The 14481-nt window shown below is 33.6% G+C and overlaps 1 protein-coding gene across 2 annotated transcripts; it reads right to left on the bottom strand.

The window, feature by feature from the left end:
• Nucleotides 1-304: 304 nt before the first annotated feature.
• On the bottom strand, nucleotides 305-11672 carry LOC145097405 (SH3 domain-containing protein). 2 transcript variants are annotated; one of them, XM_079034993.1, is made up of 27 exons: nucleotides 11499-11672; nucleotides 11177-11425; nucleotides 10710-10769; nucleotides 10524-10616; nucleotides 10027-10255; nucleotides 9776-9879; nucleotides 9555-9617; nucleotides 9196-9296; nucleotides 8462-8556; nucleotides 7921-7941; nucleotides 7722-7817; nucleotides 7496-7616; nucleotides 6943-7083; nucleotides 5281-5468; nucleotides 4924-5195; nucleotides 4720-4821; nucleotides 4032-4208; nucleotides 3758-3946; nucleotides 3422-3663; nucleotides 3175-3321; nucleotides 2850-3072; nucleotides 2553-2681; nucleotides 2325-2465; nucleotides 1400-1486; nucleotides 1069-1263; nucleotides 777-836; nucleotides 305-640 (listed from the first exon to the last, which is right to left on the bottom strand). In XM_079034993.1, exons 1-27 carry the CDS (start codon nucleotides 11502-11504, stop codon nucleotides 566-568), a joined length of 3606 nt encoding a protein of 1201 aa, XP_078891119.1. In that variant the 5' UTR covers nucleotides 11505-11672; the 3' UTR covers nucleotides 305-565. The 2 variants fall into 2 exon arrangements, with proteins under 2 accessions (XP_078891119.1, XP_078891187.1); XM_079035061.1 differs by having other exon boundaries at nucleotides 4924-5159; nucleotides 11499-11671.
• Nucleotides 11673-14481: the final 2809 nt, after the last annotated feature.

The following is a 14481-nucleotide window of genomic DNA, read 5'->3' as shown; positions in this document are numbered from 1 at the left end:
TTTTATACTTTCTTGGAACAATTACATACTTACATGATTTAGGATAGTTTTGTTGCCGATGAACATGAAATTCACAGAAGTTGCATGAGTTTGGATTTGTAGCGGAGCATCAGATTAACATGAATAAGAATATGGATGGTTTGATCGGACAATGACAGATCTGTTTCTTAAAATAAATAAACATCCTTTAATTTAAAGAAAAGGCTGAAACTTAACAGGGAAGGAACGGCAAGACACAAAAAGACCCGTTGTACATTTAGAAGAGTAATTAATGGGAAAGTTTTAACAAATTGGTAACTGTACGTAGTTAAAAATGTCTAAAAATTATTATCATTATATAATTTTTTTTTATCGAGGAAAACAGCATTCTCATCTCACACTTGAACATGAAATATATATAATACATATGTATGGAACAATCAACTAATCAATCACACAACTGCTGACTTCATCTACACATAATGCACAACATCATCGCCCCTGCCTATCACATGAATATGCTATGCATATACCAAAAAACCAATCCAATCCCTCATTCCTCAACACTCAAAAAAAAAGTTTGAATTCATGACTGGCTAACATACAGAACAGGGACCAGCCCAGCTATTTTTCCATCCCGACCAGCTCGTTTTTTCTTCACCTGCAGTCAGTCAAAGTAACTCAGTCAGGTATTATTTAATTCTATCAGACATATCAAGACAACATCACTAACTTAATGGGGGAAAAAGAGAATATATGACAACAATTTTAGTACAAGTGAAGTAACTAGTCCTTACATAGAACCAGCCATCAACTTCGTATTCGATTTCAACCTCTTCTCCAGCAGTTAAACTCAACTGCACCATCATAGTTTAAACAAACAAATATTATATTTTATATATATACAAGTCAAAAAAATAAAAACTTCATGTGTTGTTTCCTTTTGACTTTCTTAATACATAAATTCAGCAAACTTATTTTTTTTCTTCAATTTTCCTAAGCATGCCATATTTTTTGTCATAATTTATCCAGCGTAGACACCACTTAATGGGACAAAAAAAAAAAAAAAACAGGGCCATAAAAGTGTACCTCATCATCACCACCGGCTGTGAAGTCATAAAGTGCTGATCCGGATTGTGCGTTCCCTGTAGAGGATCGTGATCTTTCCCCTCGTTCCTCTTCATGAGAGTCAAAGCTACTTGAGCCCTGTCCGGTCAACGGGTTCTCGAATGACTCGAATCTTTGGTGAACCGGAGATGAGTATGGAGGAGGCTCTTCGCTAATCTATTACATTTTATATATTATATATAAACCACCAACACCAATTAACAAGTTACTTACTTGATATAATATATATTCAATAACCGATTATAAAGCTTCATTATCATCAAGCATGCATGCTTAACAACACAACACTAACCGGAGAACCGTATCCCTCATATGAAGAGGAACCAGCAGAAGGCCTACTCCTACTCTGTCGTCCTCCTCCTGTGCTGCTTGACTTCTCCTACACATACAATTCATTCAACATAAAATCATAACCATTTCTATTTCCTTTCATAACCCAAATACATAAATACAACTTACAAACTCAAACAGATACAGATTATATTTATACCACCATCAACATTCTATGCATATGCAACAATACTTTTTTTTTTTTTTTTTTTTTTTTTTTATAATTTCTATATGTATTATCACATCCTACTTCCATTTCTTTCTATTATACTTTCATCTCTATTCTTATTAACCCATATTATTATACTTTTAAAAATTACCCAATTACACCAATGTACTTTTAGTTTTTTTATTACTATATTTATTTAGACATCGTACTTTCAGAAATCTGACCAATTATAGCACAGGCCCTTTGGTAGTGAAACTTGCTTTGTATTTGGATGTCAATTGTCACTGCTATTTCTTGGACCCAACCCTCACATTATCAAAACAAATCAATACCATCCTACTTATTACACCATTATACTTTTTATTTTCCTTGGTGAGCGTTTGTTATATTTTAAAAAATCTACCCAGTTATAGCATACTACTTTTATATATATATATATATATATATATATATATATATATATATATATATATATATATATATATATATATATATTTTCTTATTAGGACATTATACTTTGAAAGATCTACTTAATTATAGCAGTCATAAATGCTTTGCATTTGCTAAAATTTGGGTAGATTTTTTGAACTACGATCCTGTAATAGGAAGAAAAATGAAAGCAGGATGTAATAATAAACAAAGTAACTTCAAAGATATTATCTATCTATCAGATAACAAAATAAAATAGCTTTCAAATTTTATGATATGATTTACATACATTGGGTTGTGAAGATCCATAAGTTGATGGTTTGGAACTGAACAAGGATGGATAATTCATTCCTCCAAAATGGGATGAAATTGATGTCTCAACTGACCCTACTGAATCTGGAGAAGAAGATCCAGAAGACCTCCCATCATCCTACAAACAAACATATCATAAATCATATGACATATATATCAAATTGCACAATCATAAATAAATAAATAAAATGCATTGAACTCTTACATCAACTTCTGCAGTCTCCAAAAGAGTTTTTGCCCACATATCATCATAACTCATTGAAGGTCTTGAAATAATGTTCTCATCATCAACATCAGGTGCATCAGTCCCAGCACCAGCAAGAAACTCATTAACCTTCCAAAACCAAATTATATATCATCATCACCTTAACTCAACAATTTCCCTCGTTTATTTCTTTCCTCCCAAGTGTCCCCTTCATTTTCTCAAATATTTTTTAAACATTGATAACACTTAATGGGGATTTTTTTTTCTTCAGGAAAAAAAAAAAAGATCAGTTCTCACCCTATTCATTGCAGGAGCATTGCTTCCCCACAAGCCATCATCAGCAAGACCTGTTGCCCAAGCATTTACCAGATCATCATCAAGATTATTGTCAGACTCCACAGCTGCTGGTTTTATGGACTCATATAATAGTTCAGAAATCCCTGTAGACACAGCAACATCTCTCATGCCACTTGATGCAGTAATATTATGCCGATTCCGATATATCTCAATCAGTTTTGCACTGTTTAGACAGTGTAAACAAACACAATGAATAAGCTTCTTCTACGTTCAAAATATAAATATACAACAGTTGATGATACTGATGCAGTAAGTAATATATTACCTTGTTGGCCCTAGGGGTAGATACTTTGTTCTTGGAACATAACAGAATAATGAAACAAGATCTAGAAGCCTTTCATGCGTCTCATATAGCTTCTTTAGTTCTTCATCACTCCACTCTTTTTTCGCATTATCATGGTTACGCATTTCCCTGCAAACTCAAGTACAAAAAAAAAAAAACATTCATTACAAACTTTTTATACAGCAACTTTCAGAATCCTAAGAAAACATAATGACTCAAACATACGCACTTTATGAGATCATCTTGTGCATTATACATGTCATCAAGAACCTTGAGCATTGGACTAAGCAAAGATCCAAGACCCGTACCACTAGCTCCTTGATCTTCCCCATTACTAATATGCATATCTGAAAACTGAGACTGCACACCCCCTTGTGCTAGAGCATGTAAAAACTCATAGATTTGTATCCTGTAAGGCTCACCCGATCTGATTGCCATGGTGGTAAGAGCCTGAGCAGCAATGATACGAACCTGACATGAAAAAATATCAATCACAAGAATGCATCAGATACATACAGATATATAGATATGTATAGTGATATATGGATATATGTTTGTAGTGTACCTCCCAGCTGCCAATGAAAGCACATCGTTGGAGTCTGGTGAGGGCATTGGCTAGAGTAGGATTGCGAGAGCTGGCCGCTGCAACCATTTTATCTGCATCTAACATCATGAGTGCAGTCCCAGGAGGGGTTCTTGATTCCCAAGCATATTCTGATGCAGCATAATTTGCATTTTCACCAAGGAACCACACCTGAAAGTATAACTCATTCATCAAACACACTGAGCAACATTTACATAATCAAAGTCACTCAGTAGAAATATGATCTGATCCTTACTGCTGCTTGGACAAGCCTCTGTAGAGCCAAAGCTGATTTTGGATCAAATGCAGACACCCTATCGATTGATGTAAGCCCAGACATAGAGCCAGGTTGTGGAGGTGGCAGATCAAGAACTATTGTCACAGCTTCAAGAGCTGTATGTTTACCTTCAGGACCAGCTCCTACCAGGCAAGTCTGAAAACAAAATTATTCAGGACACAACACAAATAAAAGAATCAAGTACAATTACAATGCTATATAGCAGGCTAGATTGTTGAAAGCTCTATGCTTTAATAAGAAAAAAAAAATCGAACTACAATGCTGTAACAGAATGAAATAAAAGTGGGATTCTATAATCACATATTAGTGAAAGTATGTTGCTATTTCTTGCACTTAGCCCACAAACTACTTGTACTCGATTACTTAGCTAACATTTTTTTCTTACAAAATCGACATCCTTTACATCTTTGTGGAGTTTAATGTGAACAACAGTGCAGTAATTCTTCATCAAATAAAAAAATATATATACAGATAATATATAGCTTCTATATGATCTAGGAGAATAGATGGTCAACTAAGCTTTTTATATAATCGTTGTCTTTTATGTTAGTAGAATGCATTTTTTAGCTGAATACTCCCTGATGCAATGAAAATACTAAAAATTTATGATATAAACTATCATTGGGAGGACAGTAGAAAAACCTACCTTCCATAGTAATTGCAGCACATCAGCATCAATTTTTCCAGGGACTTTAGTAGCAAATACTCTTGCAATTTCAAGAAGTGTAACAGCCATATCTGGAGTAGCCTATAAGCAAGAAACAATTAAAGAAGAAATTACAACAAAATAAAATAAAAAATTTAGAAGATTCAAACCAGAATTAGTGAGCGGTTGTAATTAGACAAGTACCTTGAAACGGGCATGCAGAGTGAGCAAAATATCATTTAACAAAGCAGCCGACCAAGCAGGATCAGAGAGCTCTGATGCAATCATTGATTCCAACTCAGCAAAAGTTTCTTGTGGGCTTTGCATCCAAATAAGTGCTTTAATCACCATTGCACGAACATAAACACATTCACATGCCACAGTTGTACGCACCACCTCCATCAATGAAGCCAATAGACTTGACACTGTATCCTTGTTACCTGCCCCATTTGACATAGAACGAATGCGTCTATGACCTAAAACAAGTTCAAAAGTAACAAAAAGGAAAAAAAGCAATAGCATGTATCTTGTGTCCTACCCCTACACAGATGTTGAAATTACCTTCAATTTGAGACTTTCCATCTTCCTGATCGTTATTTTCAGCAAATGTATTAACATCTTCTCCTTCATTAATGTTGTCATGTAAACCCAATGCAAATGCAGCAGCACGACTTTTCCCCATCTCCTGCACAACTCTAGCAGCTGCATGAAGAACAGGCCGGGAAAAACTACGAAAAGAACTCTCCAATCTGTAACAAAAATGAAAAGGAAAATGTTTAAGTTTAACAAGCATAATTATGAGCCAATGGATCAAGAAAGTATAACACCACCGCACTTATAGCAGAGCATACATTTTCCAACAAAAACCAAATAGACCACTTCAAATGTATTTATATTTACATGGTACAAGCCGTTAAAGCATAAGACCATAACCTTCAAATTGAAATAGATTGTATCAGACAACTGAAATTTGTTTCCACTTCTACAGCAAAAGTTTATAAAACATAACCACTCAGCTTTCATCATAAAACACACTGTTTACAACATAATTTGTGTGGTACAACTAGTTATGCACCTAGATCTATTGCAGAGACCTTTAATCAGATTATCCAAAGTACATAGTTTGCCATACAATCTTATCATTCAATCACAAATACAATTGTATTGATACATACAACTTCAAAGAGCAAAATATTGTAAAGGTTCTGGGCCATAAAGCCCTTATCTTGTGATACCAGTTACAGATTCTTATTGATTATCAATGGCTTGCATAAAGTCTTCAACTTTAACACAGAACTTATTCATTGCATGTCCGAGTATCCAGATTATATAAAATCAAAAGACAAACACAACGCACATTCGGTCATAACACATCTATTTGGACAGCAAAAATAAAACAAATTTATATTTCAAGGAAAAAAAAACAATTTTCATCTAGCAAATCCAGAATAGGATACAATGGGGCTTTACATCTTTAAAAAAAAATCATGTGCCATGGTGCAGAAGACAAGCACCAGAGCTACTATGGATGTTGCATTTTTTAGAAACTTGTGGGATACAACATTGGTGGTTGTAAAATACAAGTTGTATTAAAAGCTTGTAACTTATTATATAAATCGAGTTAATCTATAAGACTCGATGTTACAGTTTTGAACTTCTATATTACAAGAACGTGTGCATTCTTACTTGTTCGATTCAAGTTGTTTTGTATAAGAGTATGTATTTTGCAGAAAACTGGAGTTTTTGCTTTACAAATTTTTGCAAAACAAGTACAACTACACTGTTCTTTTCTTTTTTGAAATGTGGCCAATATCTTATTAAACATGTACAATGGTGGTGTTAGTCTATAACATTGGTGATTTTACAGTATAACTCAGAAAACTGTTTCTCATAATTACAGATGAAGTGTAAGCACAAGAGCATGTCTAATTGTATGGTAAAAATCCTATTGAATAATTTGTAAGCTATTTAAACAGAACTTGTCCAAAGCACATTAAAAAGATCCATGTTTAATGTACAATTTTATAGGATCTCCGATCATAAAAACCTATAAAATACCAAAATATGAATATTCATCGTTCAACATCTGATAATAGATAAATAGTTTATATAAACAAAAGAAAGAAAAAAAAAACATATCTAACATTCAGAAAACACAAGAAAAATCCAGAAAGTAGAATAATTTGCAAAAGATGTATAGTTATATTAAAAAAGCACAATGACCTTCTCATAACGAGTTTGATAAGAAGCTGTGGACGTCTGGTCTTGGAAGCTTTAGTATCCTTGTCCTTCACAGAAGGTGCTTCAGGGGCCTTGAGAACCTCTCTTGTTAAACGATACCAACCATAAGCTCGTTCTTCAGTCCTATGGTTGATAAAATATTAAAAAGAAAAAAGATAGCAAGCAAGAATATTTACATTATAAGGCTAAATGCAATAAATAGCAACGTACTTTCATTTGTTTATCTATCATAGGATCTTACTTCCATTTCTTTCTATTACAACATTGTACTATCAATTTTTTTTTTTTACTTTGAATATCTATCCAATTATAACATTGTACTTTCAATTCTTTATTAAACAATGTACTCAGAATATTTTGCCTAGACTTATAGCAGTGAAAACTACTTTGCAATCGATGACATTGTTATAACTAGGTAGATTTTTTAAAGTACAACGTTGTAATAGGAAGAAATGAAAGTTGGATGCTTTAATAAACAAATCAATGGAAGTATGTTAATATTTCTTGTATTTAACACAATTTAAAGACTAAGCACCTATCAGCAGACTCAGATTTCCCCAGTACACAGAGGATAGCCTCAAAACAAACTCTGTCACTGGGATCAAGGAGTAGTTGATACAGCAAAGAAGTAAACTGGGATTTGATGTCTGTCCTTTCTGTAAAGAAAGCAAAGCATTTTGGATATTGGTATTTGTTAGTTTTCAAAGGCAAGAAAAGAAGTTGAGAATATCAGGTAATACTTAGTTTTAAAGTGTTAGTACCATCTAGTGACTTGGCTCTAGATATTGCATGGCACAATCTTGCCAGAGCAACTCTAGCAAGCACATCATGTAGATGCAAAACATCCTGTAGAGCCCCTGATTCATACAAAATATAAAAACTTTAAGTGGTGATACCTAACAGGATGACCTGGATTAGATATTTATTCAAAATGACAGAAGAGCAAAATTCCCAACTTACCACCAGGCTGGGCAAGCTTCCCTGCGATAAGAAAAAAAAAAAATAAAGATTAGAAACTCATGGAAAAAGTTGCATCATATATTATTCTATTTAAGATGATAGAATTCGATTAGGTAGCATCTCAATTGTTTAACTTGCAACATTGAACATATTTGGTAGCATCTACATCAATCAATAAGACTCAAAAACAATCATTATTATAACTTCTACACACTTCTTTAATGTCTGGTTACCCGTACTACATACTTTTCATGGAAAATAAAATTTAACTTAGCAAGTAGAATTCCAAACATGAGAAAGATACGTGTTATTAAACATCATCAACATAATAATGATGTGAATATAAGCAAATAATATCTTGAAAATGCTTTTCAGCCACACATTTAAACATAAAGCATGTACAAGAAAAGCATGATCATGAAGATTCTCAATATAATGTCAAGTTTTGTTTTATTTAATCAAAGATTAAATGCTTCAAACTAAGATAAAGAAAGACACTTAAATCATCAAAGTTGATGATTTTTAGACATCTGATACTTACCTAAAGCCATTGCAACGGCATAAGGATCTTTTGTAGCTAGCTCAGAGATAATCTCCAAAGAATGTCTAACAGCCACCGGATCAGCAAATGACACGCTGCATTCAGTATGAATTTTATTTTAGAGTATATTTTTTTAGTAACATTACTACAAAGATACAACACCTGCTTAATAAGCAAATCTCAAAGAGGAAACCATAAGTGGTATATTTCAACAAGATACTAGAGTCGTTCTGCTAATATTGCTAAAGTCAGTTGAGAAGTAGTTGGGAAACATTCCAGCATCACCACATTATTGGTCAACTGAATTCACATATGTAATTACACCTTGCACTACAAGTTTTGAAAAATGGGGTTCAATCCCCATAAAACTATTCATTTTCCTTGCAGAAAAAGGAAACAAAACCAACTAGAAAGGAAAAGGTAAAGAAATGGTATTATGGTAAATAAGAATAGTTTCCTCCTAACAAAATTGAACAGTGAAGAGTTAACTTCATATGCCACTTTAGCAAGCAAAACCAGTAGTGGCTCATTTTGTTAGGATAAAGTGTTGGCCATATTTTAACATTTAAACAAAAAAGCATGCATAAAACTATTTCTCACAGTGCAGATATTTTATTGATGGAATCAACCTAATAAAGCATAAGAATCACCAAAATGAAGATAATTATAAATGTTAAAGGCCAAGTAATTATCAGCAAAATCAAATGGTATAGAACGAAAAGTAACAAACTGACCCTTGCACAGAACGATGGAGAAATATTGGATTTCCTGGATCCAATGGAAGCCTTCTTAATGCACTCATGGCAGCATATTGGAGATTACTTCGAATTACAGACTGATATTCACATTAAAATTAACAAGGATAAGAAAAACATTAAATCAAATATACAAATGGGTAAAACATTATGTTATTACATAAACCACATATTCCCATTACTTGATAAAGATTATTTGTTTGTTAAATGCAAAAAGCAATGCTGTTTGGAATACATATAAATATTCAGATAATGCCATCTTGTGTTTCGATGAAATAAACATGGGCATTATGTCATCAAATGCTGAAGCTGTAAAAATGGCAATCATTCACAATTACCTCTTTATCACCACCTTTTGCCCCAAATATGCCTTTCTTACGCTTATCGGGTGTATCAGCAACCTGATCAACAACATACAAAAAAAGCAACAAAGCATGTTTGCAGTCAATTGCTAGTCCCAATTAAAAAAAAAAAGACCTACACAAGAGAAACACAATACGTTTACACAAATAATCAAGAATGGTGTATAAAAGCTTATATTAGTTTTACAGAAACAAACCTTATCAAGAATACCAAATACAATTTCGTACAATTTGGGCAAAATCTCAGGAGTGGTAGAAGCATATGTAAGAGCCTTCAGTGCTTGAAGCCTCCGTGCATGAACTTCAAAAAACAAAAACATCAGTAGATTAACTTCTAAACTTACAACTCATAACCACAAAAAAGAACACCAAAAGATGGATGTATAGTATTAAAACTATATACCTAAGTGTAGAACTATATTGCAAATTAAACCAGGGAATCACTTACATTCAATATCAGGATTTACAGCCTCTGTAGAGAGTCGATCTAGTACTCGAGGTACAACATCTGCTCGAGTGACCCCACCAACAGCATCAATGTCAGCTAAAGCATCCCAGTTTGGTGTAGGAATCCCACCACCTGGAGTTAAACCTTGTGCTCCAGTATCTGGCAATATTCTTGCTAAGTAATAATAGACGTATCGTAGAATAGTCCTATCCTCACATTGCTGACCAAGCTACAAAATGGAGCACAAAAGAAGTCAAGAATAAGAAAATGTCCACTCAATACCTGTAAGGCTCTAACTACAGATTTGGGGTGGCTTATAACAAGAGATGATGACAAATGTTCATAATATTTGAGTTTTTGGCTAAGTGGTTTTATATTTTAAAAGGAGTGTGGCACCAATCTATAGGTTATGAACAGTCTTGCAATTTGTAACTTATCAACAATCTTTGAAATGTATGTGTTTTAGAAGAGAGAAATATCTGAAAATAACTTCGTACCATAAGAAGAGAAGGAGCAAGAGATGGATCAACAGAATTGTACACAGCAAGTTTTGGGAACACATGATGCACCAACTGTCTCTGGGACTTTTTCTGCAAAATTGAAGTATGAAAACTATAATTTACAGATACCTGAAGAATGTTATAATATCAACCGTTAATCAAGTTTAGTGATGGAACTCATACTTGGTCGGATGAAGCCGCTAACTCATGGATACTCCTTGCAAGTTGTGCATAAGAAACCGGCTATACAAAAGAATATTAAAAGGAATCAGCCAGTATGAAATAAGTCTGTCAAAATGCTGACTGTAAATTATATCTTGAACCACTCAAGATCCAAGATCAAAGTTAAATTCGGGAACATAGAAGATGATCAAGGTCGCACTTAGCTTGAAACATAAAAAATTGCATCACTAGTTATGAGTCTCCCTAATTAAACTCTAATATAGGATGAACAATGACCAACTGAAATCAGCTCAATTGACTTTAAATTCTGCCTGATTGGCGAAGTTATAAGCTAAAATTACTTATTTGTTAAGGATTATATCTACAAATTACACAACATACTCCACATTTCATTGAATTATATAATTTGATCTGCATAAATGAGCGGCTTTGAAATTGGAAATTTCACATGGTGTACACAATCTTGCCTTTTTCTTGTGCTTATGAGGTATACGAACAGCGGCTCTGGCAGCAGAAACCGCGTCGCTCTGGATCTGCATCAAAGTTGATCTCTTAGACTTCCGGTCAGTAGTTGTCGTCGCCGTAACAGGTTTACTAAACGGGCTGGCAGACCGTTGGTGCGACGCCGTTGAAGCCTGCGCCGACGTGGAAGGCGGTGGAGGTGCCGATGTAGGGTCGGAACTGATGAGATCCATCAACGTGGTTCCCGAAGAATCCTATTACATCAAAAATTAGTGAAAAACAATGAAAAACCTTGCCCATGAGATGATTCTGAAATGGAATTCTTACCGCCATTGAATTGGACTGTGAACAGAGGCAGAATTTGGTTAATTCGATTGATAGTTAGCAAAATTGGAGAAAAAGGAAGCAACAGATCGTTGTTGCTGTCTGAATTGGGTGTTTCAGTAGTCCTCCCTGAGTCCGATTCCGTTTCTCTGTCATGAAATCTTACAGTCAGTTTGACGACAAGCGGCACTGAAATACTGAATGAATTTGAGCCCAAGAAACATCAAACAAAACCCAACTTTCATAAATATGAAGCCCAGTAACTTTAAACTATATAATTAATATTGTTCAAAACAACCACTAAATATATTACATTTTTATTACAAACAGTTTTTAATTTTCTTAACTAGTATATATATTGTAGTTATAACCACTGTCTTAATTTGTTGCAACATGTTGTTTACAAATATACGAAAAGATAAAGCCTAGCCATGAGAGTCTCACTTTGCATATATCATACAATTCATTGTGAGAATTAAATTGTTCTATCAACATTTAATATATAAAAATTTCAAACTTGGTGGATATGGCTATAAACTAACCGACGGTTCAACGAACCGTTCATGATCGTTGGGCAGAAAGTTCGTTTATGTCTGTTTATTTACTAAATGAACGGACATGAACATAAATTTTTGTTTGTTTAGTTAAATGAACGAACAAAACGGTCTTGTATGTTTAATTATGTTCGTCAACGTTCGTTTATTTTCGTTCTTTTAAGTTTCTTTATGTTTATATATGTTCAATTGTGTTTGACTACATTACTATATTATATGTTTGTTTATGTTCAATTATGTTTATTTATCCCCAACTCTGTTTGTTTATGTTCGTTTAGTATGTCCATGAACATAAACGAACAAACACGAACAATGTAATTTATTAAACGAGCACACATAGACAAAAAACTTGTTCGTTTATCATTTCGTGTTCGTTTGATTGTTCAACAAACTTAAACGAATGACATAAACAACCCTCGTTTCATATTCATTTACAACCATAGCATTGAAGTTATCCTTTGGGTAGTGGGGTGTATAACACCACTTAGAGTTGGCTCCACCTAAAATACATACGCAAAAATAAGTTAATTTTCATAACTTTATAGTCTTCGATCCCCACTTAATAAAAAAGAGACACCTCTTAAAAAAATTAAAAGCAAAAATTAACTTCCTCTTAAATAATTCTCTGTTGATCGACCGAATTTTTTCTCATACATCAAAAAGAAAAAACGATTCCCCCATCACCCATTTTTAACATATTTTAGCTGCCAACCTACACAACTACACCAATAAAAACAGCTTGAGACACAACCGACATAGCCACTATGAAGTAGTCACGATGGTTGAAGATTGCTCCGGTGTTCCAAAGGGTTGGAAATTGTTGCCAATAGTCGAAAACTGCTCACAGTGGCCAAAAATCGCTCCCAATGGTCGGAAACTATATAGTGGACCCCCGTTAACTTTCAGTCTGGATCTACCACCGGTCATATGTGTCATGTCATACATATGTACAAGTTTCTTGTACAATCGGTTAAAATGTGTTCATTGTTTTATAGATTTTATAATATATCTTTTCTAAAAAATAAGCATCTTAATATCATTGCTACACAATTGACTAAGGGTCATTTCTTTTTGACTTAATGAACTTAATATTTAGAAAGCTTAATAAGTTCGGCTATATAAAATCGTTTCTTTTTTACTTAATGTTAACAAATTATCTTGGTGGATTAACTTGGAAAATAAATATCCTTAACATTTAGTGGTAATATTATTTTTGTTTTTCCAAAATTACCCTCCATACTACTCATGATTTCCTCCGAATAAAAAGGGCATGCTCATGATTAGAGATTTTTTTTATTACTCATAAATTAGTCTATTTTTATAAGTCACGTTCGTGATTTTCTGTTTCAAAACAAAGGATAACAAATATAAAAAAAATCTTAAAATAATACATTTAATAAATAAAAAAAAGAGAGAGAGAACAAAAAGCAACATTGTTAGATGCCATTTTTTCATCTTTTAGGGTAGTTTTCGTTATCTTTTAGCATCATATTTTGTACATTTGAATGTCATTTATTTAAATAATATTAAGGTCATGTATTTCGTTAGAATTCTCGTACTGCTCATGTTTTTATGTCAATTTTAGATAATTTGAGTGGAGCAGTGCTTTTGGAGCAGTTGGATGCGCGTTTGGAGCTTAAAATGGAGCTTGAAACTTATGGAGGGTGTTGAGGAATGCTTGGAAGATATTTTGGTCAATAAACATTCTATCGAATTGATTACACGAAGATAGAATCTACAATCTGAAGCTAAAGGATGTTGCTGGCAGCTTTGATCCCCTATCAGTATTTTGATAATATCTCATGAACCATAACTCCGATTGACACGATTCAAAATGATCTGAAAAAGTAGACGAAATTTTGGATGACTTGGGCAAAACATGCAATCGCAACTCTTGTCCATGCGATTGCATGGAGCCTTTATGCGATCGCAAGTTTGGTCGCAACTTGTCTTCGAGGTTTTTAGTGCCAAAAATTCATCCGTGAGTAAAAACTCAAAACATGCGATCACAACTTTGCTATATGTGATCGCAATTTTGTCAAAAAAAAAAGTGTTGAAATCGCTTCCTACTTCATTAAAAAGGCTCGTGACGTATTTATTTTAAAACCTACGATCGCAACCTCAATACATGTTATTCGTTTCTTGTTCCGGAAGCTTCCAACTTGAGTATAAATACAACCCTCGTAATTAGTTGTAAGGGTTTGACGATTCCAGACGAAGAAAACCACTTCTGAAAGGCGATTTTTTAATTCCTTCAGCGTCTTTTGAAGATCTGAAGACTGCGAATCATCTCACACATTTAGTTTTTCTAAATTTATCAATAAATGTTTCTTTTATCTAGTTTGATTTTGTTTTTGGCCATGTCTAGCTAAACTTTAGTTTTTAATTCTGCATATACTAATACTTTTCATGTGATTAGCTTTCAAATCTGA

The sequence above is a fragment of the Lactuca serriola genome, chromosome 1 (genome assembly GCF_051521515.1).
Source record: "Lactuca serriola cultivar US96UC23 chromosome 1, Lser_US96UC23_V15, whole genome shotgun sequence".
NCBI lineage: Eukaryota > Viridiplantae > Streptophyta > Magnoliopsida > Asterales > Asteraceae > Lactuca > Lactuca serriola.
Note: the sequence above shows the minus strand (reverse complement) of the source record. Positions and strands in the feature narration are given on the sequence as shown.

Bases quoted from the DNA above. Each gene is read 5' to 3' on its own strand.
- LOC145097405 (XM_079034993.1), bottom strand. The intron at 1,264-1,399 runs GTTAGTGTTGTG...AAAATGTAATAG, and splicing joins ATGAGGGATACGGTTCTCCG to ATTAGCGAAGAGCCTCCTCC. The intron at 641-776 runs GTAAGGACTAGT...GACTGACTGCAG, and splicing joins AAGTTGATGGCTGGTTCTAT to GTGAAGAAAAAACGAGCTGG.